A 26,523-nucleotide genomic window follows, 5' to 3' on the forward strand; every position below is an offset into this window, starting at 1 on the left:
TTACGGGGTGCGGCTCTCACGCTGAGGCTGGCTATGGTGTCCCATCCAAAGGGAAGTTACCACTACAGGAAGGCATCAAGACTACAAATATAAAGAACCACGGACACGGATTTCATCCAAATTCTATGAGGAGTGAACAACAACAACAAGAACAACAAAACAAAACAAAACAAAAAACAAGAGAAGAAAGGAAAAGACAGAAAAGAAAGAACAAAATAGCCCTTCGTGGTAAAGGGCATGCTGGGAAGGCGAGAGCCAGAGCCGCCTCCCCAGAGCATGCTGGGAGGACGGGCACCGGAGCCGCTCTCTAGAGCATGCTGGGAGACAGACACCAGCACGTCTCCAGGGACTGCACTACCCCCCACTACCACCCCTATTCCCTCACCCACCCCCAACCCGGAGACGAGAGGAGAGTCTGTCCAAAGATGACTGCTGAGTAGGGTGTGCGGTGGTTCACTGCAGGTCCCCCACACTCTGGAGGGTTGAGTCAGCAAGTGGGGGGAACAGTCAAGATGAGGAGATGGATAAACAGAGAGGCAGGAGAAGAACGGGGGACTGACAGAGACTGGAGGGGCCAGTGTGTTGCCGGAGGACGAGGGGAGAGTGGAGCGGAGTGCCGGGGGGCTGCTAGCCCGAGGTGTTGATGTACAGCTGGCTCTTGAGAATGTAGTCGATGACCGGCTGGGACAGGTAATCCACCACGTGGCCGTCCCCGTGCTGCAGGGCCAGCCTGGATGAGAAGACACGGGATTCAGAGGACGCCTTCCCTGACCAAGGCAGAAGGATGCGCCTGCCCACTCTCCCAGGGAAGGGGTTTGCCTGACACCCCAGTCTCTGCCTTTGCTTAGGCTCCATGAATGGTTTCCCTCTTGGGACAAAGCTCACCTGCCCCAGAATTCCTCCCCACCCTGGGGACTCCCTACCATCCTGGCTCTGCCATTTCCCAGCAGAGGGACCTTAGGCAAGTTACTTAAGCCCATCGGTTCTTCAGTTTCCTCCTCTGTAAAAATGAGGCAAATATTTGGGCCCACCTCCTTCAGCTATTAAAAGGATTTAAAAAATAAAAATAAAAGGCTTAAAGGAGTCATGCAAAGCCTTTAGAATAGCCCAAGCACACAGCAGGTGTTTGAATGTGTTGACTGTTGTCTTATTCCTTCGTGTTTCTCCACATCATGGTCTCACAACAAGGAATCTCCTGATGGACCACTTTTCCCTCCTGGGAGCCCTGACAGAGAAGAAGGTGACCTCCTCTGAGGCAGGGGGGAAGGAGGAAGGCACTACCAGGTACAAAAGTTTTCAGTGAGGCACGTGGTTTCTTCACAGTTGTGTGCGCCAGCCTTGGCCTGGTTGCTTCCCATTCTCTGCTCATATGATGGTCTTGGGGATGTCAGGCCCCAAGGAGCTATTTGTGAAAACTGCACGTACTCCTCCAGAAATACAGATTCTGAAAGGCAGTGAGCCCTGCCCTGTGAGACCCCCTCAGAGGCTGGCTCACGGCCTCTTTGGTCTGTCCTGATCTTCCAAGCAAGCCAGGTCCCTACGTGCCTCCCTGCATGGTTCACAGGGAGACTACTGGAAAAAGTGGCCTGTATTCTTGGTTCCCAAGTGCCAATCCCAACTTGATCAGAATCCCGCAGAGGGGCGCCTGGGTGGCTCAGTGGGTTAAAGCCTCTGCCTTCGGCTCAAGTCATGATCCTGGGGTGCTGGGATCGAGTCCCACATCGGGCTCTCTGCTCAGCGGGGAGCCTGCTTCCTCCTCTCTCTCTGCCTGTCTCTCTGCCTACTTGTGATCCCTGTCTGTCAAATAAATAAATAAATCTTAAAAAAAAAAAAAAAAAAAAAGAATCCCCCAGAAAGCCGATCCCTTGGCTCATCCACCACAGATTCTGATTCAGTGGGACTGAAGGGGACACAGGAATTTGTGTGCTTGTGTAAGTTTGTGGGGTAATTTTATCACGCAGCCATGTTTGGAACCAAATCCTTCCCCTCTCCCCTCGGTGGCCCCTGTCAGTTGGGCTTTAGCTATCGCCTCACAGTTTGATGCTCCTCTTTGAGTTGTCTACAGAATCACCTTCCAGGGAGGAAGTCCAGCAGACCTTTAAAAATGCTGGGCCCACCTGATTTCTCGGAAATACGTGACAGAGACGACAAGGCTCTCCTTTGCACCCTCTCTCGCCTTGGTTCTTGGACCAGCGCCGCTGCTGGTCTCACGGCTCCTGAGCCTTCTAAATGCTTCTCTTCTCAGGGACTCTCCCTGGGAGATCAGCCATACTCTTAATGTAGTTTACACTTCTGTGCTCATGGCTTTCAGTTCCATTTCCACTCCCAGACCTCCATATTCATAGATCCCCCCGTTCCACCGGACGTCTCCACTTGGAGTTGGTGGCGGAGACTGTCACCTGGCCCTCAGCATCCATTCTCTGTTCTTCTGTTCAGTAATAGAACCTCCTGAGTTTAAGCTGGGCACATCAAGTCCGTTTGTTGGCCTCCCTTGAAGCAAGGTATGGCTGCGCGGCTGGGGCTGAGCCCGGGGGCCCAGGGGGAACTGATGTGTGCAACACCGAGCCACCTTTTTAAGGACAAAGCTCCTGCCCTTTCCAGCGGCCCCAGCAGCAGCTGTGGACCCACAGATAGAAGCTTCACGTGGAAGGGGTCAGAGATTCAATCTCTTTTGACTTCAGTAAGAGGGAAATAAACACATCTTTTATTGAAACCATGACTATTGGGGCTCTTTTTGTTAGGATAGCTTAGCCTATATGCTCATTCATACAGTATTTCATAAACACCTCGAACTAAAGAGTCTCAAACTAAAAACATCCTCTTCCTCCCACGAACCAGCTCAAACCAGCTAACGACCCCCCCAACCCTTAAAAGAAAACGACTGAGGGGGCGTCTGGGTGGCTCAGCTGAATGTCTGACTCTTGATTTGGGCTCAGAGCCCGATCTCAGGGTTGTGAGATCAAGCCCCATGTTGGGCTCTGTGCTGGGTGTGAAGCCTGCTTCAGATTCTCTCTCTCCTAGGGCGCCTGGGGGGCTCAGTTAAGCGTCTGCCTTCGACTCAGGTCATGAGCCCAGGTCCTTGGATTAAGTCCCACATTGGGCTAAGGAGCAGGGAGCCTGCTGCTCGCCCTACTTGGGCTCTCTCTCTGACAAATAAATAAATAAAACCTAAGGGGAAAAAAAGATTCTCTCTCTCTCCCTCTGCCCCCCAACTCTTAAAAAGAAAAAGTAAATGACTGGGGACAAATACGTGAGGTCCCCAAAGAAGGCTGAATACCAGGCAGCAGGGTCAGTAGACGTAAGGGTCCGCTTGAACCGCGGAAAGTTGTATTAAGGCTTGTCAGCCCATTTGACCAAGGCCCCTCTGATTGTGCGTCAAACGTACCTGCTCTTGGTTGAGCTGACGACAGACATGGGATGGTTGATGTCATCCTTCACCACCATAATGTTGTTCTGGGGACAGAGCAGAGGAAGCAGGTTGCCCACCCCTCCCCCTTAAAGTCCTCAGGCGCCCTTCCTCCTCCTGCCCCCTCCCCTCCCCATCAGCAGGCCCCTCGGCGAAGGAGCAGGCCACAGAGCTAGGGCCGCAAGGAGATGAAGAACTCACTTTGTATTTGCGGAGTATTGAGGAGTGATTCATGATTCTGTCTGTGTCCGCTGCGTCCCGGGGCACCACCACGATCCCGAAGTCCCCGACGATCACCTCCATCTGCAAACACGGAGAGCGACCTTCGGTGAGACCATGCCTCCAGCTACTTAGCAGGTGGACTGGTCTGCCCTGTGGAAGGCCACGCTCTGGTCCTAAGCTTGCCTGCTCAGCCCTACCAGTCAGCTCTTTCGGGTAACAACCTGTCACCGTGTCAGTGGAATGAGTGGGGACTTCGCCTGCCACCACAGAAGATGGTTCACAGATACCTCTGGACGGAAGGAACAAACGTGCTCCTGCGTGTCTGGGCGAGATCGCCAATTCCTGAGGCTCCGGCTGGTCTACTGTGCCAAAGAACAAGAATGACACACGGTCCTCACGTGGCAGACACTCTCCCAGGTGACACGGGTCCCGCTGCCCAGCAGGTGTACCCCAGCGCCCGGCCGGCTGCCTGAGGAGGGCTGGATGCTCCCTGGCTCAGCCATGTCAGAGCTGCTGGAGACTCAAGTGTGACAAAGAGCATGGAAGGGCCTGGAACACCCGTGTGCCCACAGGCAGTGACTGGAAGAGGACTATGGGGTCACTTCTGAGATCAGCCTCTGAACCATGTTTGCTGCCCTAGTGAGAAATGAAACCTTTTCATAAAGAAAAAAAATTATTTTTTTCTGGTTATACAGAGAGTACAAGCTTGGGAAATTCAGGGGGAAAAAAAATCAATCACGATCATACAATCCAGATAAACTACTCTTAACGTGGTGTGTTCTGTCCACAGTTTCCTTCTCTACAAATAAGCATATATAACTACAAGTGGGTTACACTGAAAAAGTAACCATTTTATCTGTATTTTTTATTTAGCATTTTTTATTAGCACTTATTTAACATTTTTGTTTTTTGTTTTTTTTTTAAAGATTTTATTTATTTATTGGACAGACAGAGATCACAAGTAGGCAGAGAGGCAGGCAGAGAGAGGAGGAAGCAGGCTCCCTGCTGAGCAGAGAGCCCGATGTGGGGCTCGATCCCAGGACCCTGGGATCATGACCCGAGCCGAAGGCAGAGGCCTTAACCCACTGAGCCACCCAGGCGCCCCTTATTTAACATTTTTGTAACAGTCTGATTATTTCATTGTACTATGATATATAGGATATATTAAACCAGTCTTATAGAATGTGTACAGTTACTTCTGATTTTTTGCAAGTATACATAACACTTTGTTGAAGATCTTTATGTATAAATCTTTTGCCACATCTTTAACTATTTCCTTAGGATAAGAAGTAAAATAATTAGATGAAACGGTATACACTGAACGGATTTCAAAGTCTTAAGGCTTATTACCAAGTTGCTTTCTGGAAACTCGTGCCAATTTTTATTTTCAAAAAGCCTGAAAGTTATGGCATTTAATAGACTTGGATCTCGCCCAGGCATATTGCTGTTTAGATCTTGCCAATTAAGGATCCCAGATGGGGAGAGGAGGGAGGGGAGACAGGTTCCTTCTAAGCGGGGAAGCTCATTGTGCAAGACCTGCTCCAGTGGCAAAGGACCAGGTCCTTCCTCTGATAAGTGCCACAGAAACAGGCATTAGGGACCCAGGTCCTTCCTCTAATAAGTGCCACAGAAACAGGCATTAGGGACCCAGGTCCTTCCTCTAACAAGTGCCACAGAAACAGGCATTAGGGACCCAGGTCCTTCCTCTAACAAGTGCCACAGAAACAGGCATTAGGGACCCAGGTCCTTCCTCTAATAAGTGCCACAGAAACAGGCATTAGGGACCCAGGTCCTTCCTCTAATAAGTGCCACAGAAACAGGCATTAGGGACCCAGGTCCTTCCTCTAATAAGTGCCACAGAAACAGGCGTTAGGGACCAGGTCCTTCCTCTAATAAGTGCCACAGAAACAGGCATTAGGGACCCAGGTCCTTCCTCTAACAAGTGCCACAGAAACAGGCATTAGGGACCCAGGTCCTTCCTCTAACAAGTGCCACAGAAACAGGCATTAGGGACCCAGGTCCTTCCTCTAACAAGTGCCACAGAAACAGGCATTAGGGACCCAGGTCCTTCCTCTAACAAGTGCCACAGAAACAGGCATTAGGGACCCAGGTCCTTCCTCTAATAAGTGCCACAGAAACAGGCATTAGGGACCCAGGTCCTTCCTCTAATAAGTGCCACAGAAACAGGCATTAGGGACCCAGGTCCTTCCTCTAATAAGTGCCACAGAAACAGGCATTAGGGACCCAGGTCCTTCCTCTAATAAGTGCCACAGAAACAGGCGTTAGGGACCAGGTCCTTCCTCTAATAAGTGCCACAGAAACAGGCATTAGGGACCCAGGTCCTTCCTCTAACAAGTGCCACAGAAACAGGCATTAGGGACCCAGGTCCTTCCTCTAACAAGTGCCACAGAAACAGGCATTAGGGACCCAGGTCCTTCCTCTAACAAGTGCCACAGAAACAGGCATTAGGGACCCAGGTCCTTCCTCTAATAAGTGCCACAGAAACAGGCATTAGGGACCCAGGTCCTTCCTCTAATAAGTGCCACAGAAACAGGCATTAGGGACCCAGGTCCTTCCTCTAATAAGTGCCACAGAAACAGGCATTAGGGACCCAGGTCCTTCCTCTAATAAGTGCCACAGAAACAGGCATTAGGGACCCAGGTCCTTCCTCTAATAAGTGCCACAGAAACAGGCATTAGGGAGCACCGGGGGCCCTTCTTCTGTATCAGACAATTTCGATACGAACAGAATCCCACTTCTCAGCCTCATTCATTGATTCTGTTCGCATCCGTCTGTGTGTGCTCAGGCACGTGTACACATGCCCTTGGGCGTTTCCAGCCACCTTTCCCCTACTCCTGCCATTGCTTACAACCGGGGCGAGAGCGGCAGCGGGAGCGTTGCTGTTGCCAACACAGAGAGCTGGTGGAAGGTGCCCTAGGAGGGAAGCTGCGGAGAGAAGTTAGAAGCTACGTAGAGAATATCAGAGTCCCCATCGGATCGTGTCATTTGTTAGGGACACAGCATTACAGCAGCTGTCAGTCGTGCTCGGCTGGGGCAAACCGGCGCCAAGCACTTGTCCTGGAAACCAGGAATGTCAGGGAGAGGCAGGGCCAGGCACTGGAGGTAGACCCAGCTCCTCCCTCCACAGCTTTAAAGTATTGCGCTGGGACCCACAGCTCAGAAGGTCACCAAGGCACTAGTTCCCGAACCTGGCGGAGCATTAGAATCCCCTGAGGAGCTTTCAACACGCTCAAAGCCCAGCTCACACCCAAGAACAGTGACGTGAGAATCTCTGAGAGTGGGACCCAGCAGCAATAGTTTTGTTTTTTGTTTTTTAATTTCCCAGGAGATTCCAGTATGCAACCAGCTTGAGGACCCGGGGTCTAAGCGCTGCTTAAAACTCTAGGGGAAGTGGTGGGGTGCAGAAACAGAAATGAAAAGGGAGGGGAGAGGGGGAAGTGAGAGGGGAGGGAGAAGGAGACGAGGGGAGGGAATCTATCCAAGCTGGTAGACGCGAACATTCCTCAACTGCCTGTCTCGCCAGAAGACTCAAGATGCCTGGTGCACATGGCCTCATGCAGGGTCTGCCTTTGGTTTGATTCCAAGAACTGGGCAGATGTTCCACAAGCGATGAATGAAATACGGAGGCTAGTTAAAGGGAGCCTTCTCGTTGAAAGCATGCAAACAATGGTTCAGACTGGAGTCCGGCCTTCCCAGGGAAGTCACCCTATGGGTGACATGAGTGCGGCTGGTGCTTCCCATGCAGGAACGAATGATCTGATCATTCAATCAATAACAGTTCCAGAGGGCTCAGTGGGTGGCAAGCAGAGGGAGACCTTGCTGCCTACCTAAGATGTTTTCTTTTTCCAGAAACAGGTGACAGGCTTGCCCCCTGGGAATCGCAGATGGAGCGAGGGGGACAGGGTCTACGGGACAAGACATAGAGCTTAACCGCATCCGAGCTGCACGTCTGCGGGAGTTTGGGTTGGGGACAGCAGATCTTTTCTGCTCCTTTGCCTAGATCCTAGGACACCGGACTTGATTTCCATGCTAGAAGGTATTTGGGTGTGGGTGTGTGTCTGGGGGTGGGGAGAGATACCATATGCTGGAGTTGGTAAGGCGTGCCCTTGGTCCCATAGGTATCCGTCTCATGCAGGGACTTAGCTGTCCTTCCCACTCCCCCCGAAACCCCATCTCCTGTCTTCACCTGGCCCCCAGGAGACCAGTGTCTCCTGGCTTCTTCCTATCTCAGCATGTGCAATTTTTGCTGTCCCTGTGCTGCTTCTTTCTCATGTCCCTAACCTTGTGCCATCGGAGTCCCCCTCAACCCCCACCCTCAGTCCTTGGACCCCTGGGGTGAGCAGATTCCACGCTGAGCACCGAGCCAGACTCGGGGCTCAATGTTACGTCCCTGAGATCATGGCCTGAGCTGAAACCAAGAGTCAGAACCTTAACTGAACGAGCCATCCAGGCGCCCCTCTGTGAGACCTTAAGCCACCGATCTGTAGCAACAGAAGATGAATTCATGCCCATCACCTCCCACTTAGATCGCCCTGGTCTCCTTGTTTTTCTCTTACCCTTTTCAGTCTATTCCCAACAGCCAGACCGATAATATTAAAATAGATTGTGTTACTCCTGGTTCAAAAGTCTTCACTTAAATGTCACCTTCTCAGTGAGACCAAGCTATTTCAAGTTGAGGGGCCGGGCACGCAGACCCACTCGCGATCCACACCTGCACAGCCCCTGCCCCTTCCTGGGTTTTACGCTCCTCCTTAGCCTTCATGTCTGTCCGATACCTTATATATTTTCTTTTTTTTTTTTTAAAGATTTTATTTATTTATTTGACAGAGAGAAATCACAAGTAGGCAGAGAGGCAGGCAGAGAGAGAGGAGGAAGCAGGCTCCCTGCTGAGCAGAAAGCCCGATGTGGGGCTTGAACCCAGGACCTGGGATCATGACCTGAGCCGAAGGCAGCGGCTTAACCCACTGAGCCACCCAGGCGCCCCGACCTTATATATTTTCTTTGTCCAGCCAGACTTTTGTCTCTTTCTCTCTCTGCTATAAAGGTAACCTCCATGAAGGCAGGGAGCTTTGTGTGTTTTGTTCACCGCTCTGTCCCCAGGGGACAAGGACCTGGTGGCTCATAAGTGCTTAATCGGTGCTGTTGACAAAGGAGATCCCTTCCGAGTCTCGTCTGGCAGCTGTCGTCGAGGCATTAGCTGATACACTCTCCCTGTCTCGGGACCTGGCGATGAGCCCACAGGACCTCATGGGAGCTCTGGGAGGCCCAAAGACCTTACTCAAAAGATAGACTCTCGGGGCGCCTGGGTGGCTCAGTGGGTTGAGCCGCTGCCTTCGGCTCAGGTCATGATCTCAGGGTCCTGGGATCGAGCCCCGAATCGGGCTCTCTGCTCAGCAGGGAGTCTGCTTCCTCCTCTCTCTCTGCCTGCCTCTCTGCCTGCTTGTGATCTCTCTCTGTCAAATAAATAAATAAAATCTTTTAAAAAAAAGATAGACTCTCAGGTCCCATGACGAGTAAGGGGGAAGCTTCCTTTGACAGGTTCCCAGATTTGATCCAATTGGTGAGTGGAAGCACCTGGGGCAACTTTAAAACCAGCCACAAAAGGAGAGCCCCCAGGCCTCCCCCTGAGGGATTTTGATCCGACATGTCTAGGATGGGCTGGAGCCTCTCTCTTTACAAAGCTCCCTAATCCTTCTGCTGGGCACCAGCCTCTGGGGAATTGTTGCTTTCAATCACATGGGCAGTTGCCTAAGCTGCTAATTCTCTGGCTTGGTTTGGGATGAGGTCAAAATGAGATACTCGTAAGACAAGTCCCTTGGAGGATTCCAGCAAAAACAAGGACAAGGATGTCACCCTGTGCCCTGGGGAGTGGGGGGGTAGGGCACCGGGATGGACATGTGACCCTGGGGAATAGGGCGTTGGGGTGGACATGTGACCCCGGGAAACAGAGGGTTACTCAGGCTCTCCCTGCCCATAGAGCCTGCAGGAGTGCACCCAGGCCCCTGGGACAGAGCTGTTATTCCGGCATGAGGGGGCCCTCCTCTCCTGCGTGTTCATGAAGAGTTCTCTGCAGGTCCTCCCTCAGGGGTGGGGAGGTGGCTGAGTAGCCAAGGTAGCAGAGCTGTTCCACTTGGCAAGTCCTTTTCCTGATGCTGACCAATATGAACCCATACTGCTCTGCCACAATTAGCGAGATCAGAGTAGAGTTCCCCAACCCCTGCCCGGCCGCTGCCCAGCATACACTGGCCCTCTCAGTTGAGCTCTGGCAGGTCATGCCTGGGGTGGGGGTCTGTGACATTCATCCTGTTTCAGCTTCCTGCTCACAGGCACCGGGTTTTGATCATATCTTTTCATCCTCTGGTCAAAAGCTCCCCAGGGGAGGCAGGGGTGGGGATGGGAAGAGGAAGAGGGAGGGGATGGACTCTGCTTCCCCAAATGTGGGGAATCTGAAGGAAGGATATGAGACATGTTGAGGGAGGAAGCAAACTGGCCTTGAGAGAGAGAACACTCATGAGGACCCAGGCGGCAGATCTGGAAGGAACGGGAAGTTATCACCATCTTTCCAGGAGGCTGAATTTTGAGAACTGCACTGTGGGAATTGCAGGATGCTCTGGGCTGGGGATGTCCTGTGCTCTTAGCCAGGTACTTTCCTGGGCACCAGGGACAGAGGGTTGAGCAAGACAGACGCGCTTCCTCTCTTGGATCAATCACTACCCAGGAGGAGGCATTAAACAAATGATTAATTACTTCAGGTGTTACTTCTGCTGCTATGAAGGATAAGGGCAGGTTACTATTAAGTAGTTGATACCTTGTTGTGGCTAATGCCTTATACGAACTGATAAAAGTTTGGGCCACATCTCATGGTGTACTTAAACTCTCTGATGGGCTAAGCTCTTCCAACCAAGGAGGAGATACTCTTTCATCCCACAAACTCTCATGCCGTGTATATGGCAAATGGGGCACTCTCCTGGTGCTACCAGATAAGACAGGCAAACCTAGTGTACTCGTAGCGCTTACCTGCCAGGAGGGAGAGACCATAAACCAAAGTGTAAATAAGAATGCATGCGGGGGCCATCTGGGTGGCTCAGTGGGTTAAGCCTCTGCCTTCAGCTCAGGTCATGATCCCAGGGCCCTGGAATCGAGCCCCGCATCGGGCTCTCTCCTTGGCAGGGAGCCTGCTTCCCTTCCTCTCTCTGCCTGCCTCTCTGCCTACTTGTGATCTCTGTCTGTTGAATAAATAAATAAAATCTTTAAAAAAAAAAAAAGAATGCATGTGGTGGAATTAAGTACAATATTGAATATAAAACACAATGACCTTCAAGTTGAAACCAAAATGACAAGAAGGGGCCAGACACAGGGATATCTGGGGTAAGAGCACTCCTAGTTAGGGCACAGCTAGTACAAAGGCCCTGAGGTAGGAAAAACTATTAAAAAACAGAACAGAACAGAACAAAATAGGTAGGACTGAAGCACAGAGAAGGAGGAAAAATGGACGAGGACTGGCTCGAAGATGGGGTTCATTCCAGTTGCGAACGGAAGTCATTAGAGTGTTTTAAACAGAAGGTCTGACTTCCATTGACGGCAGGATCCAATATACACTGATTTACCCAGGCGAGCCTAAGTGGTTGGATCTTCTGTAAGATCATTCTGAAATCGGGATTCAGGATCCTGACCATGTCCCCCGGACCGTGCTCTCTTCTCCAGATGAGGATGTTCGGGAATGGACAAAGGACTATCAGTAAGGAGGGAAGCAAACAGGTATTAAGCATCTGTTATGTGCCGAGCACAGTACTGGGAGCTTTCCTGATTATTACACTTAACCCTAACGACAGTGGTCTTCTGAGATAATGGGCCTCAGTCCTCCCTTCACAGATGGGGAAATCAAGACTCAGTGAGTCAGACTAGCTAGTTAGGGATTTGAACCCACTCTGGTCTGTTTCAAAGACTCTTTCTGCCACATCAAACCCCTTGGAGATCTGTTTCTTCAGATTCACATTTTAGTGACTTGAAACTTTTTTGGTTTGAAAGTATTTTCTTTTTTCTCTAGGTTTATCACGGCCTTCCTCCGTTCATTACTCCACATCGCCCCCTGGAGGATATAATTTTGTCCATGTCCAGCTGGGTTGCAAAACGTGCGAGGAAAGGTGTCCAGCCGGAGCCACACAGTGGGTTAGGGGCTTCTGAAATATGCCCCACGCATTTCAGCAAAAAAATCCCCCACCCTTGTTCTGGCCTCTGTCCCTCTCTGGAGGGAAAGCAAGGCAAGAAGTTAGTATGACCAGCATTGAGAAAGTGGGAAGGCATTTCCAGAATGGCTCTCGTAATTGCAAATAAATGATCCTTCAAAGGGGTTTCCCAGAGGAAATTACCCCCATTCCCATTTCCAGTTTGGGGGGTGTGGGAAGGCAAGAGATTCCAGACTCAGACAAAAGCTTGAAAACAACAGTATCTTTCACATGAGAACCAGAATCTTCCATGATAGGAGCTGAGCCTCCTTCCCTAGAGCCTGTAAATTCGACATTGGTTTTATCAGTGTGGGGGCCTAATCCCCTGGGGTGGAAGTGTCCACTGGGTTTCCTGGCTGGGGCTGGACTGTCTGATGAAAACCATCTGAGCCTGAAAGACCAAATGTTTGTCTTTGCTCTATGAGCCCTGGAGCCCTGGGATTTCTTCTGGAGTGGCTAGTGCCCCAGGCTCTTCCTTTGTTTATTTTCTTTGGTGGTTTTCCCATAGCTGGTAGATGTAGGAAGCAGTTAGCCCATGGTTGGTTGGCTGGAAAGATGTAGGGTACAGCCAATTAGAGCCAGCCTGTGGAATGCTGGGTTTCAAGAAGTACAAAAAGAAAGGAAAAGAAAACACAATTTCCTTACCCGCCCATCTCTGGTGCCTCCGGTTCTGCCTTTAGATTTTCATTCCTTTGGATTAATTATTGCCCCTTGCTCATTTGAAATGCAAATACCATTTGAAAGCAGCTAATACATTTAATCATTAAACTGGATGACTTTGCCTGTTTGCTGAAAAGTCAAAAGGTTCTCAAATAAAGACCAAGATAAACTATCTGTTCCCACCAGCCAGAACCATCTCCGCAGAACCTCTTACTCCCACCATTCCATCTTTCAAAGTCTTCTCTGGAACCGAAAAGCCCATCTTTCCATCCACTTATCCCAACCCTGCCCATTACTCAAAGCCCAGCTCAAGAGCTCCCCTCTTGCAACCTGCTATCAAATACATAAATTTCTCATTCTTCTCACTGTCTTTTCTGGATGAGATCTGAAGACTTGTACCACCTCCACTTTCCCAGGAGTGTGCCAGGGGTTCACTGAGCTATCCTCGAGCAACATCCAAGTCTTTACTGTCTCTCTCCCCCACTAGAAAGCAAAGTGCACACAGTGAAAAGCTTTGTCTGTTTTGTTCTCCCTGCTCAGTCAGCTCTAGAGCAATGTCTCGCACTTGGTAGGTAGTCAACGAATATTTTAAAACCAATAGATGAATAACAGGCAACATTTTTGAGCGCTTATTAGTTTCAGAAACTCTTCTAAACCTTCCACAATTTTATTTGATGCACTATAAAAAACTAATATTAAAGAAAAGATATTTTTAGATTGCAAGTGCCTTAAGGACAAACAACGTGCTTATATTCATCCTGGGCTCGAAAACTCAGCAAGTATTAGCTGAAAGATTGACTGAAGGCAAGAATGCTGGAATCAGAATTAATTTGCAAGACTGCCTTCCATTATAATATGATGGACAAAGCTAGCTGACAGTGTAAGAGCCCTAGACCACTGATTTTATCTGTGAGAGGGGAGTGAGTGTAATAGCTTCTGGCTTCAGCAATGTGTGTCCATGGCCGACCCTTTCTCTTCTGGCCTTGACTTCCCACAGAGATACCTGCTTCGGTGCTGGCGCCAGGATGCCGCACAGCAAAGATCAGGTCCCCTAGGGGAGACCAACTCTAATAAAAACCCAGAGATGGTAAGGGCTGGCCCCTCTCCCCCAACCCCAGTTGCTGATCTCCAAGGCTAGCGCAGAAGCCTGGGTCTTGACTGCTCTCAGGAATCAAGAATGAAAAAACCAACTGCTTGGCCACACAAGCAGCTCTTTTGTATCCCCTGGAGAGAATCTTGATGAATATGTATGGAATTTTCTCCCCCTGGAATGTAAGGGGAAGGGTGTGTCATTGGTCAGAGGAGGTCAGAATTCATCACGGGCTAATGGATCTTTGTGCCTAATAGGAAATGCCCAAGGGATGAGTTAGGAGGTGGGGTTGTTCCTTTGGCTGTGGTGTGAGACTTCTGGACGGAGAGCACTGCTTCAGGAGTCCCGACTACAAGACCTAGATGGACTCTGGGGAATTTGTGACCCTGCTGGAGAAAGCCCGCTGTGGGACAGACCAACTCAGCTGCTTCCCAGCCGGCTTTGAGCTTTCTCTATAGAAGCGTGGAGAGACTCCTATTTCTCTCCAGACCTGTCTGAACTAGTGTGGCTTTTCTCCTGCCGTCAGAATCCTCAGGATTCTGAAGAACATGGGAGGCTGGGGTGCGGGTCCAGAGGGTGTGACCTTCCCAAGGAGCTTTGCTCTTCTCCCCACCTCCTGTCCCCAGTCGCAGGCAGATGCAGGGGTTTGGGTTCATGGTCACTAAACAGAGGTCTGTGGCCAACAATTATCCCATGGGCCATCAGGTAATGAAGAAATCTGGGATAGAAATAGGTCTCATATACCTCACCCCTGGTAATCTCATGGTCAGGAACTGAAAACCCTACAATGGAATCTTTCCAGGCAAACTCCAGATGGTAGAATTTTCTGGTAGGATAAGCAGGACTTACCCTGTACCTAGTCTTTAAAGTCCAACCTTCCTTTTCCAGACCCTGAGATCCACCCATCCCCCAACAAGCACAGTGGAATCATCTGCCCAGTCACTAACTAGTTGTGCGCTCCCTACATCCCCCTCTGCTCAGCCCAAACCTATTTCTAGCAGAGAACCAGACCCTTCACCAGACGATGCTCTCTAATTTGCAGGACAGGAACGATGCAGTCAGTGGCTTTGAACTCACTGAAGAGATTTCACTAGATGTTTACGATGAGAGAAAATAGTTAAGACACCTTTTGAAAAGAAAGAAGAGGTTCCATGTTCTCTGCCTCCCTCCCCCCACCTTATCCCCCCTCCACACACACACACACACACACACAACTTCCACACTAGGAGGAAGCTAGAGATCGGTGAAAACCACCCCTCTCCCCCCACCCAGGCAGCACCCTAGGGGCAGAACCTCAGAAGAAGACGAGTCCTGGTGATCATGGGTGGGTGGCGCCCAGCGCTGGGCTTCCAGACTTGGCCAGGGGCCAAGCAACACCCCACCACCTCCAAGTGACCACGAATGTCTAGACAGAGACGGCATCCGTGGGGACCCCAATGAACTGATGTTCACGTTCAGGGCCCACAGAAGCCTTCCAGGTTCTGCTAGTCGGTAATACAATAATTGAGACTAACTTACCGTCAGCCCTGTGGAATAGATTTGGACTTGAGTTTTAATTTGATTTAAATAAGTCAAAGGTGATATTTCTAGCGCACCTCTTTTGTGGGTTGAGATTCACACTCGTTGTGTAAGGAAAGAGATCCTTGATTTTTTTTTTTCCCCTCTACCTCAGGTGCCATGATTCTAAGGACCCCACAGATTGGCTGTGGGTTAAATCAGGGGCCAGAGCAACTGACTGAGTGGAGATGGGGCAGCAGAGCCCTACCTAGATTTCGGAGAGCCTTTTGGAGTGAGCTTTGAGCCTCTGCTTTACCCAAACCCCTGCTGCCTGTGCTGGGAACTGGAATTCTTACCCCCAGACAGGAGAGTCCGGCCCCCTTGGAGTGCTCCCTGGAGGAGCCAGGCTGGGCACTCTGGGTCTTCAGAGTAACCAACCACGGGGGAGCACCAATGAGGGTCTCGCTCTCCCTTCACTGTCACAGTCCCAGTAAAGCCACAGCTATTGGTTGCTCTAATTTTTTGTCTTAACTTGCGCTGTTACTTCAACACCAGAGCCCAATAGGAAGAGGAGAGACTCGGGGCTCCTCTTCTTGCTCTTCAAAGGTCAGATCTGACAACAGCAAGAGCGGCCATTTTGGCGAGAAGGAGGAGGACCTGAGGTCGGCAATCTAACCGGGAGGAACAGAGAGGAACTGGCCGTGCTTCCAGGGCCCCAAATGCTCTAAGTTTCAGGCTCCAGAGAGCCTGGGTAGGCCCCTGAGAGGGGGCTCTAGGGATTCCCTGCTCCTGTGAGTGGTCCTCCAGGCGGCCGCCCCAGGGGCTGACTTCATCCCTCCTGGACGGTCTGGGCCTGTGAGTGGGATGTGTCCCCTCCCCGCCCCCAGCTGCCCCCATCCCCGATTTGCCTAGATTCTTGAAAGAGCTCTGCCGAGATCTGGTACACAACTTTGGCCTTCTTACTGTTTACTTTCACAGCATCGTGTGAAGTAGAGAGGAAAGTAAAGGTTAATTAAACCCTTTCATCCAGAACTGAAAGGAGGTTTAGAATTTCACCTGCAAGAAATGGTCCAGGGGTGGAGGTGAAAGGCCTACACAGCATAATTCACCTCTGGGGAACTCTCCCTCCCCTCCTGGTCCTCCCACAGCATGTTAGCACTCACGCCCTTCACCTAGAATATCTGTGTGTATGTCTATGAGTCTGTTTAGGTAAATTCGCTTATGAACGTGTCGGGTACTAGGCTGGGCACTTCATATACACCATCTCATTTAATTTCCCCCAAATCCTATGAGGTAGGCACTATTATTACACCCATTTTAGAGATGGGATAAACTGAGGCTCAAAATAGCGTTTGTCATGAGCTGTGTTCGAATAGAGCTGGAATCTGGAATCTGATCCTGAAGGTTCTCTCTCTCTCCAGAAACGTACATACATGTACCTAAAAAAATTTCCTATGTATATGTCTTGCCACCTGATATTTGGGGGAACAGACTGTATTGCCTATTTTTGTAAATGTCAAAATGTGATAGATAACGTGCTATAAATTTTTAAAAGCACAACCAAGTTGCACTACGTGATGTTAACAAACTTGTGGTAATATTTTGCGATATATACAGATCTCAAATTGTTGCAAGGTACACCTTAAACGAATAGTGTGTTACACATCAATTATATCTCAATAAACTGGGGCCCAGACCGTTGATGATTTGTTTGGGGTCTCACGGCAAGTTAATAAAAAAAGTACTAGGTCTGGAATTACTGCCTTGAGAACCCAACTTGCATAGGGCTGTGGAACTGGGGCGGTGGGTGGGTGGGGCCTGGGTGGCTCAGGTGGTTAAGCGTCTGCCTTTGGCTGGTGTCATGATCCCAGGGGCCTGAGATAGAGCCCCGCATCAGGCTCCCCACTCAGCAGGGGGTCTGCTTCTTTCTCTGCCTCTCTCTTGCTCACTCTTTTGCTCAAATAAATAAAAATCTTGTGGGGGAGCTATGGAATTGGGAACTAGCAATGGCTCAGGCTATGCAATGAATGAATTAATGAAAGAGCAAGAATGAACTTACAGACCAAGGGTGAGTAACTTGTGAATGAGCTGGTTTAAGACCCCCACCCCCAGATGTGGTAACAAAAGATGTCCACCGAGCTTCTACGTGGTGTAAGTTTAACTTCCTGTTTCTATTCCCAGTCAATTGCTGGACGGATTCTACTGACCTTCTGCCACGAATGCCTCCCCTCCTGACCCCGTTTTTCTTGTTGAGGGAATTCTAGGGTGGTATTTATTACCTCTTCAAAAGGAATCAAAGGAAGACGAACCACAATCTCAAAAGGCCGCTGGGTTTTTTTCTTAATCCCTCCCTCCCCTACCCACTGCCTCTGCCACACACAATCATTCCAAGTACTACTCGGAGAAGGTATCCTCTGACTCAGATTGCTTTCTTCCCTGGGGCCTTCCAGGAGCAAGCCCAAGGGGGAGTGAGTATAAAACTGCAGTCAAAGCCAAAGCTTGGGATCAGTGAGAATTTCTTCCATAGTCACAGGGAATGGACTGTCCTCTTGGGAGCTCACAGGATATGGGCCCCTTGGGTTGGGGAGGGGAGGCAGTGGGGGAAGGGGAGAGCAGAGGCCGAACCCAGGTGCCCCCTCCCCATCCTTCCCACGGCACCTGTGTGCGGTGCTGTAGGAGCCTTGCTACTCACATCCGCCTCGTTCCAGAGCCCCGGGATGCAGAAGGATTCCAGCAGGTCACTGCCACACAGCAGCAAGATCCGCAGCTCTGGGGAGGGGGACAGAGTTGGCACAGGGGTGAGTGGAGACCTGGAAAACATTCAACTCTCAGCCTCGCCCCTGATAAATACAGAAGCCACCCATTCCCGGGGCCTCCGGCACCCAGCTCTGCCAGGCTCCCCTGCACCGTGGTGTGCACAGTGTAGACAACTTTGCCTGGCTGGGTCATCTACAGACCACTCTTATCCTCCTGTGGGAGGACTTTCTCATGCAGGACAAGGCGGGTCTTGGTTTGCCTGGTACTGAGGGTTTCCTGGGACAGAGGTCATTCCCTGCTAAGCCGGGAGGGCTGCTCGTCCCAAGAGAGATGGAGCGGGCCATGTGGCTTGTCTAAGGTCTGTAGGGCTCTCTCTCCTGCTCCATATCAAGGTCAAGTGCTAACAGAGCTCGGCTCCTCTGCTGCCGTGCATTATCCAGGCTTTGTTCTTTATCACAAATGCGGACATGATGAAGGGTCTGGGGGGACACAGAGTGTCTCCATGCAGTCACTGAGTTCATTGGATGTCCTTTCTTTACCAGGCCACTGTCCACAGCAAGGAGCCTGAGCAGCGGAGTTGAGCTCACCCCGCCCCCCTCCCAGGTGCATGTCCTGCTTGTCCTTTGTTTTCCTTCCCTCCCAAAGCCCACTCTGCATCATCCCAGAGAAGCCCCTTCAAAAAGGACTGACCGACTTACTAAACCGGAGCAGTGGGGGGAAAAAAGGATCCTGGGATTCTCCAAACCACAGGGCGGGGGACACCTGCCAGGTGTGGAGCGTCTGGTTCCCAGGCATCCTGGGCCCTCCAGTGAGAGGCTGTGGCTGTGGGCATCTTTTCCAAAATGGGAAGGATGGCCCTGCCCGGAGACCACTTCCAGAGACCACTGCCACCCTGCACTGAGGCTGAGAGGCAGCCGTTAGGTAGGCCTGCCTGAGATGCCACAGTTCGCTTGGGGAACCTGACCAGGATTCCGACGGTGACCTTGTCCCTGCTGTGGAACTCTCCAGATGGTTCAGAAAAGGAAGGCAACTGGGCTGACGATAGTGTCAGTATCTGTCCCACCCGTAGCCCATCCTCAGGGAGCCCCGTGGAGCCCTGGGTCCTTTGCTCCTAAATATTCCTGCAGCATCTCCTCTCCCCCATGCCATTCTGTAGCCCAAAGATCTGCTCAGGGGCAGGGACCTTAATTTATCTTTCTAGCCCCTGGGCCTGGCAGAATGACCTGCACACAGTAGGTGCTCGGGACATACTGAGTACGTGAACAACAGACAAGGTGCCTGCAGAAGCCATGCAGGCAAGCAGTCTAAGAGCCCTCTAGGCCATCTGAGATGGCTCTGCTGGGGCCATCATGGCCTTTGTGTTTGCAGTCTGGGGGTCCTGGGGGAAGTGGTGTCTCCCTCCTTCCAAGTCATGCCATGGGACTTCTGGCCCAACTCCCCATGTGCGGGAAGGAACCAATCTCCCTATGGCTGAGAGGAGCCACGCTGGGCTCCCTCCTGGGATCCTACGGCTCCCCACCTCCCACCTGGAACCACCCAGGGTTCCAAGTGTCCTCGTTCTGTGGAAAGAGATTGCCTGTAACTCTGTACTGTAACTCAGATTGCCTAAAATTTCGGTCAGGTGCCACCGTCCAGAGGCCGTGCTGGCCCTTGGATTTCTCTGTGTCAGCAGACCCAGAGGGCAGCTACGGCTCCTGAATTTGACAGTGCCTGGAGACATCTCTGGGTGCTAAGACCAGGGAGAGGGCACGTGCTCCTGGCATCTGGTGCTCGGAGGACAGGAATGCTGGGGAACGTCCTACAAGACACATGGCAGCCCCCAAGACACAGAATTGTTTATTTCCAAATGTCAACAGCCCACAGTTGAGAAAGCCTGCTCGATAGCCATGAAAATAACTCTTTTCTATTCCTGAGTCAGGAACTCCCTTTCCCACTTGAATAGAGTGGGTTTTTTTTTTTTTTTAAGCCAAAGCACAGAAAGTTAAAAAGTGGGGTGACCACCTTTTCTTACAGGACCAGAACTGACACATTTGTCACAGCCCAGAGGCCCCAGCAGAGCCTGGGATCCCAAGCATGGCCGCTGGAGGGCAGCAGCGATCTCTCCTGGTTTGTTGCAGGAGACTAGGGCAAGCATTTCCAGCTCCCAGAGCTTTTGCTCTATGGCAGCCCCCTAGAGCAGTCAGTGGTTTAAGAACAGGGAAGTGGAGCCATAGGTGCTAGCTGAGCTAGAACACGGCTTTTTCCTTCCCGAAAGGTGCAAGGGGATTTCAAAAAGGGGACTCATGAGCCAGAGGGCCTCCTAGCACACAGTCGGGAAGCAAGGCAGCTTCCTTTCACCTCCTCTGCGCTCTACCTCCTACCCCGGTTCACCACCTTCCAAGGATCCAGGGCCAGGAGGTAGAATCCACACTGTCCCACCACACTCCACTCCCAGGAAGCCTGGCTCTGTGAAGTCCAGGACCTGGATCCAGGAGCTCCGGGGCCATTTCCAGTTCCCACTGCCCTCTGAGGCCACGCCACCTGGACCACACCAGGCCCTGAATCAATCATGATGATAGCTGTGGCCACCCAGCTTTCCTTTCTTGGAAAGAAGAGTAAGATGGGGTCAGGCTAGCCCTGCCCCTCACCAGGCGGTGGTGAGATACGGAACTTGAGGGTCAGATAAGGAACTTGCTGCAAATTGTGCAAACACTCATTAGCTCGGCCTCTCTGTGGGCGGGGAGCTCCCGCAGGTGTGGCCTCACACACTGGCCCAGTGAGCCAGGAAGGTAAACAAGGTCACTGCTGAAGCTCGCCACAGTAAATGCTTTCTGGAACAAGGAACGAGAGAAACACACATTGAATACAGTTGCAAGTCTAAAGACTGCTCAGAGCGGGGCTGCTCCGGAGGACCTCCCAGGGAATGCAATTCCTGGCCAGGTGCGGAACTGCAGGAAGTGGGAGTTCAAGGCTTGCTTCTCCTCCCCCTTGGGGTGCTTGGGAGCTGGGGAACCTGGACCCAAATACTTCTGCCCTGTTTTGGGGGAGCAACCAGGAAGCCACGCTGCTGCTTTTTGTGGCTTCAAGACAGTGAAGGGCGGGGAAATAAAGGACATTAAAATACAGGAAAGTAACTCAGAAGCGAGTTTTGAGTACTCAGGATCTTTGTCCTTAATACAGTGTATTTAATTGTTGTTTAAAATGACTTAATTTTTAGTATCGGCTACATTTGACCACCAGTTTGCTTACTTCCTGAAAATCTTAGAAAGGGTTCTGACAAACCAGTAGGAGTCAACTCAGGTACACCACTGCTCCACAGATCAGAGGCCAGGACCCAGGGAGGCTCCTTGAATCGATGTCACATGTGCCAGGCCTCCTGGCAGAGGCCCTGGGGCTCCCGGCATAGTCCTATGCTCCCAGGACCACAGCACCCACACCCAGCCCTGGGGATGGCACCTTCGCAGCTGGGACGGCAGACTCGGCGTGTCCACCGGACACCAGGCTGCCCCTCACGCTAGCGTTCCAAGCATGCCAGTTGTCACTGACCCTCCTTGTCACCTGGTACCGCGCCGACTCCAGCTCCATTCTGACAGCCATCTATCCCTTCCTCAGCTTCAGTGTCTCTCACCCACTCTGGAACCTCAGTTTTCTGGTTTGCTCCCCAGGGTTCTGTAGGACTGAACTCATTTCCAAGGGTGGTTCACCTCCTTCCCCTCCGATGACTGGTGGGTGGAGCCACCGTCCATCCACCTCCTCCCACAGACCCAGGATGCCTTAGCCTCCGCCCACGGCTGCCGGCTGCAGGGAGGTTGTGGAGGTGGCTTTCAGCTTCCTCTCCTCCTTGCCCTCCAGCCCAGAAATAAGGAAGAAGATAAGGAAGACCGGGAAGCTTCTCGGCCTCACACAGGGTCTTGGGCCAAAGAAAGGTCTTGGGCTGTGGCAGAAGCTTAACTTCCACGTGTCTGGGATGAGGGAGACGAGGCTCTAACGCGAGCACTGCCAAGCCGGCCGGTCCTACCTCCTGGGAACTGGCTAGGTGGAGATATCGGAGAATCTGCTCTAGTCTGGAGCCGGTGTTCTGGGAGCAGGCCCTGTTGCGAGCACAACCCAGGGTCTCCAAGCCTCTCCGCCCCGCCCAATTCCACCCCCAAGTGTCCCCACTTTTCCGGCCACTTACCGATCTCTTCGTACCGCATCACCGTGCCCAGATTGGCATTCTCATCTAGGGAGGAGGGAGGGAACGGAGAAGCATGAGGAGACAGACTGACTGCCACCTGTGCACGCCATCGGCCCAGGGGCCTCCTCAGGAGTGTGTGGGGTGGGGTGGAACGCACAGGATAGGGGGGTCATTGCCTCCCTGTACAGAGGGCATCTGAGTAGTGATGGAGAGCAATCCGGCCCACAATGCAGAGGACGTAGCCCCTCATGCTGCACAGTGGGAATTCACATTTCTGGGCCTTTTCTTTGCACAGCTTTGCTGGGAAGCCGATGACACACACACACACACACACACACACACACACACACACACACACGCTCCTGCTAAGCACCTTCTGTTTCTGTCTGTATTTGTGGGAGGTAGTCCACAAAAGCAACGTCCTCTAAACAGAGAGAAACTGCTCTCAGCATCACCAGGAGGCAGCCCCGTCGCCCCAGGCACAGGCGGCCTGGTTCAGAGAACTAGCATCGCTGAGCGCATTGAGATGGCAGGTACAGCAAGAGCCCGTGAACGACGAGAGAGACAGAGGCTGGGACCTGTGCTCTCGAGTGCTCTTCAGCAGTGCTGGCAAGGGGGTTCACGGTGTGCACAAAACCATAGACCTGCCACCTTGGTCCCCTGTCTCCTTTCCTCCTCTGCTACCCCTCTTAGTTCCTTTTGGAAAACTGGAAATCTCAGAAGTGGCAGAAGTCAACGCCAAAGCATCAAAGGAATGAGGTCTAGACCTTTAGCAATTCTGCAGATTTGAACTGGGACGCAGCGACTCGGACATTCTCATCCATTGAGTCCTCGAGGGAACAGCCAGAAACAGGGAATTAAGGAAAGAGCATGGGTGTTGGTAGCCTATCAGAGGGATGCATACACTGCCAGAGCTGGGAGGACCAGAGGAAGGATTCTGGGCCCCTGAAAACTCTTAGGCATGTGACCTCATTCTGCGTGTGGGGGCAGGGTGGGAGGGGTTGGGGTGGGGAATCAGCCACAGCAACAAGGTCTAGGCAGCCACAGGCTAGGTGGGTCACACCCTCGGGACTCTGGGACTCTTGCCCTGCAAGCCGGGGGACTTTCCTGTTTACTTCGTTTTCTCTCCACTGTTGCTCTTTCAACTGTCATCCCACAGCAGGTGCTGGGAGGTGTTTGCAGAATGAATGAAGGGAGGGGACAAAGAAGAGACAGGACCAGTAAAGAAGGTCTTTGCTCCCTTACCCACAAAGGTGAAGCGCTCCACTGGTGGGCGGACACAGCAGATCCGGCTTAGACTTTCTCCCACCTTCCCCAAGATCTTGGCTATAAGAGAGAGCAAGACAGACAGGGACAGAGGGAGAGAACCGTTCACCACTTACAGCCGGGCATGTGGGCCACTTAAACAATAGGGTTGCCCTGGAGGGGGCAGGGGTTGGGTAGTGGGAGGCAGGAGGGTAGAGAGAAAGAACAGAAATGTGACAGCAAACATTCCTTCCTGTTCACAGTCCAAGGCGCAAGCATTGTGAGCCACAGACTGGAGTCTGTTTTCTGCTTGTGTTTATTATACTGTCAAAAACCGGAAAATGTAGAAGAGGAAAATATATAAAAAGGAAAATAAAAAGCACCCGTAAGCCCATCCCAGGAGACAACCACCACTAACACATGGGTATACTATTTCTTTTCCTCTAGTAACACATGGGTATACTATTTTTTTCCTCCACTTAAAAAAATATGCATTACGCAGGTATGTTTGCACACCAGAAGTTGGGTCATATTATGTGTTTAAATGACATATGGGCTATTTGCTCCTTTCATTTTTTAAATATGAGCCTTACCCTTCATTCCTTCCCATGAAGATGGATTTTATCATAATCAGAAATCCTACTTTGGCTGAGAGGGATCTGATTTTGATGTCCTCTCTGGGCTCTAATCCAGAAAATCTTTCTGAGCCGCCACATGTAGCTCTATGAGAGCTATGAAATTCTGGCTCCTTGTGAACTCCCCTGTTTCGAACAGACTAATAATCTAATAGCTTATGGTCTCTAGGCTTGAAGAGTATGAACAGGATCCACCTCTTGCAATGGGTTGGTAAAAAAATGTTGGAAAAAACATGGACCCTGGAATCGAATAGTCCTGAACATGACCTCTGACTCTTCCACTTTTGAGTTGTGTGACCTTAGGCTAATCACTTACCCTCTCTGAATTTCAGTTTTCTCCTTGTAAATGGGAACATAATATCTATATCACAGAATTACGGCATAAAATGTGAATCCATGTAAAGCACTGGGCATTTTATGGGCATACAGGACTCGGTGTTGGGTAAATGTTGGAGCCCTTGCTTTCTGCCACTGAAGAGGCGGCTGAGAGTTTGGTATTTCGATTGCTGATGCCTGGGTTTGACTCCTAGTCCTGCTATCGTCAACTCCCTTGGAAGAGGCAGGGAAAATGCTGCCTTCCATATTTTTAATTCCCAGGAAGGCAATTATAAATAGAATTTGTAAATATGACTTATAATTATAAATATAAAAAAATGCACACCATCAACCCTGTCTCTCTCTCATTGTGACTGCTTCTCTCTGATGCTCTATTTTAAGGACTAGAGCATCAGTGTCACCTTGTTAAAAGTGCAAATTTTCCTCCCCCTCCCAGACCTACTAAGTCACATTCTGCGGGAGGGCCCAGCAGTCTGGATTCTAACCACCCTCCAGGTGATTCTGAGGTCTGAGAGCCGCAGCTCCCACCAGGGTCCCCCTACCTGCAGTGGGTTTGCTGGACACGTTGCTGTTCTGGTAAATGGGCTGGGGGGTCTCATTTTGGGGCTGTCCGATCACTGGCGTCATGGAAGGTGTGTTAACGTTGGAGAGGATACAGCCAGTCACCCGCTGGGGGAAGGGAGAAGTGCAAGGTCAGTGGCATTAGCCAAGTAACTTATGAAGAGCATTCCTAGTTATCTTCAACCGCTCATCTGTTCGTCCATCCCAGGGAGGCCACTGGGAGCTGAGCTGGTGGCAGGGGCGGGTTCTAGACCCAGCTGTGTGGCGTGGCTGCATGAGGCCAGCAGGAGGCCAGACCGCTAGCTCAGTGCTGGGAAGGCATGGCATGTGGTGTTGCCCTGGTTCAAGTCTGAGCTCTGCCCCACTCTGGCTGCGTGACCTTGGATAGTTAGTCTCTTGAACCTCAGCTCAGGAGATTAACACGGACAGGCCCGGTGGCTGCCTTTCTGGGTTGTGGTCTGGCACCTGGCCGCCGATGTTGTAACCTTCCGTGTGACCTGCATTCCTGCCCTCCCTGCCCGCCTCACGGGCCTCACACGAGGTCGTGTCTGCAGAAGAGCTGTGTACGCTTTGGAAAGGTCATACGAACACCAGGCACTATCACCACCTGTCGCCTCTCCAGGCCAGGGACGCCAATGACACGGCCAAGGCTGAGAGTGGGGCCAGGCGGGCGGGATGTGTTTGTGTGGCAGGAAGAGGCAGGGTGCTGGGCACTCTTTTGCCTACTTGTCAGTGTGGATGCACATTCCAGAGCCAAACGGATATTCTATGTGTATATTCTATTGTGCTGGATTATCTGGCCTGCTGCTTCCCTCAGGGCCGCAGAACTCATGGAGCTGATAAGGCCACGTCCTACCCAGCTGACCCAGACACCCATCCCCTTCCCTGCTGTGGGTGCGAGAGCTCCCTACTGGGCAACAGAGAAACAAAGAATGGGTTTTTCTATCTGTTCAGCTTTCCAACGGCCGGTGCTTCTGCAGGTCCCTTTCCAGATAGTATCTCACCCCCATGCACCCCTCTTTCTGGATTCCTGAGTCCCGCTGCCAGAGAACCCCAAGTTGCGGGGCTGCTGTGGCCCTCGTGACCCCCGAAAGGTCCGTCTTTCATACAGAGGGCAGAGAGCGGCGCTGATGCCTTCTGAGCCCCAGAGGACAGGCGTTTGTTCTGCGGGGTGACCTGTCCCTTCTGTCATGTTCTTGAAACAGGGCGGTCCCAGAAGCATCCAGCCCCATCTGGGAGCCCGCCAAGGCCAGCCCAACAGGCTCTTCCCCGCCTGCTTGTGGCTGCTGGAGGGGAAGGGCCGGCCTGCCTCCTTTTTCACTATTTCACCTCGGAAAAGGAAGTGCCACATTTTCGTTTAGTAACTGGTCTGGTAGCTGAGGAAATGCTTCCTCCTGCTGCCTGCACGGCGAGTCCCAGGGGACTTGTTTTAGGTAGAGAAGAAAAGGGCTGGCTGTGTGCCCCACTCTGCCCTCGTCACCCCTCTGCGGGCTCTCATGTTCGCAGAGACCCTTCCAAGCAGGGGCTCGGGTCACCTCTAAGTAAGCCCTGCGTCAGTCTCTCCAACAGGTCTGCCGTCCATGCCGGGAACACCGGCCTGATGGTAGAACAGGAGAGATGGGGTGTCCCCCACCACCATTCTAGGCAGGGGTCCTGGGGACTCACATTCTCTACTGGCCTGTGCCTGTCACTGGAAGGGCTGAGCTCCTGGC

The 26,523-nt window shown here is 51.6% G+C and overlaps 1 protein-coding gene and 1 long non-coding RNA gene across 8 annotated transcripts in view; one reads left to right on the plus strand and one right to left on the minus strand.

The window, feature by feature from the left end:
* Window positions 1–90: 90 nt before the first annotated feature.
* NMNAT2 (nicotinamide nucleotide adenylyltransferase 2) overlaps window positions 91–26,523 on the minus strand; it is a 193,880-nt gene continuing 167,447 nt past the window's right edge. For all 7 annotated transcript variants that reach the window (XM_047705700.1, XM_047705701.1, XM_047705705.1 and 4 more), the window contains 7 exons: window positions 24,793–24,919; window positions 23,280–23,360; window positions 22,035–22,079; window positions 17,814–17,890; window positions 3,608–3,709; window positions 3,386–3,453; window positions 91–730 (listed from right to left, as the gene is read on the minus strand). In XM_047705700.1, coding sequence (XP_047561656.1) covers window positions 628–730; window positions 3,386–3,453; window positions 3,608–3,709; window positions 17,814–17,890; window positions 22,035–22,079; window positions 23,280–23,360; window positions 24,793–24,919 — 603 coding nt within the window. In that variant the 3' untranslated portion in view covers window positions 91–627. The remainder of the gene's footprint in view (window positions 731–3,385; window positions 3,454–3,607; window positions 3,710–17,813; window positions 17,891–22,034; window positions 22,080–23,279; window positions 23,361–24,792; window positions 24,920–26,523) is intronic.
* LOC125086397 (uncharacterized) overlaps window positions 24,661–26,523 on the plus strand; it is a 31,956-nt gene continuing 30,093 nt past the window's right edge. Inside the window, exon 1 of the long non-coding RNA XR_007123172.1 lies at window positions 24,661–24,826. This is a non-coding gene — a long non-coding RNA (uncharacterized LOC125086397). The remainder of the gene's footprint in view (window positions 24,827–26,523) is intronic.

Source organism: Lutra lutra, chromosome 15 (assembly GCF_902655055.1).
Source record: "Lutra lutra chromosome 15, mLutLut1.2, whole genome shotgun sequence".
Classification (NCBI taxonomy): Eukaryota; Metazoa; Chordata; class Mammalia; order Carnivora; family Mustelidae; genus Lutra; species Lutra lutra.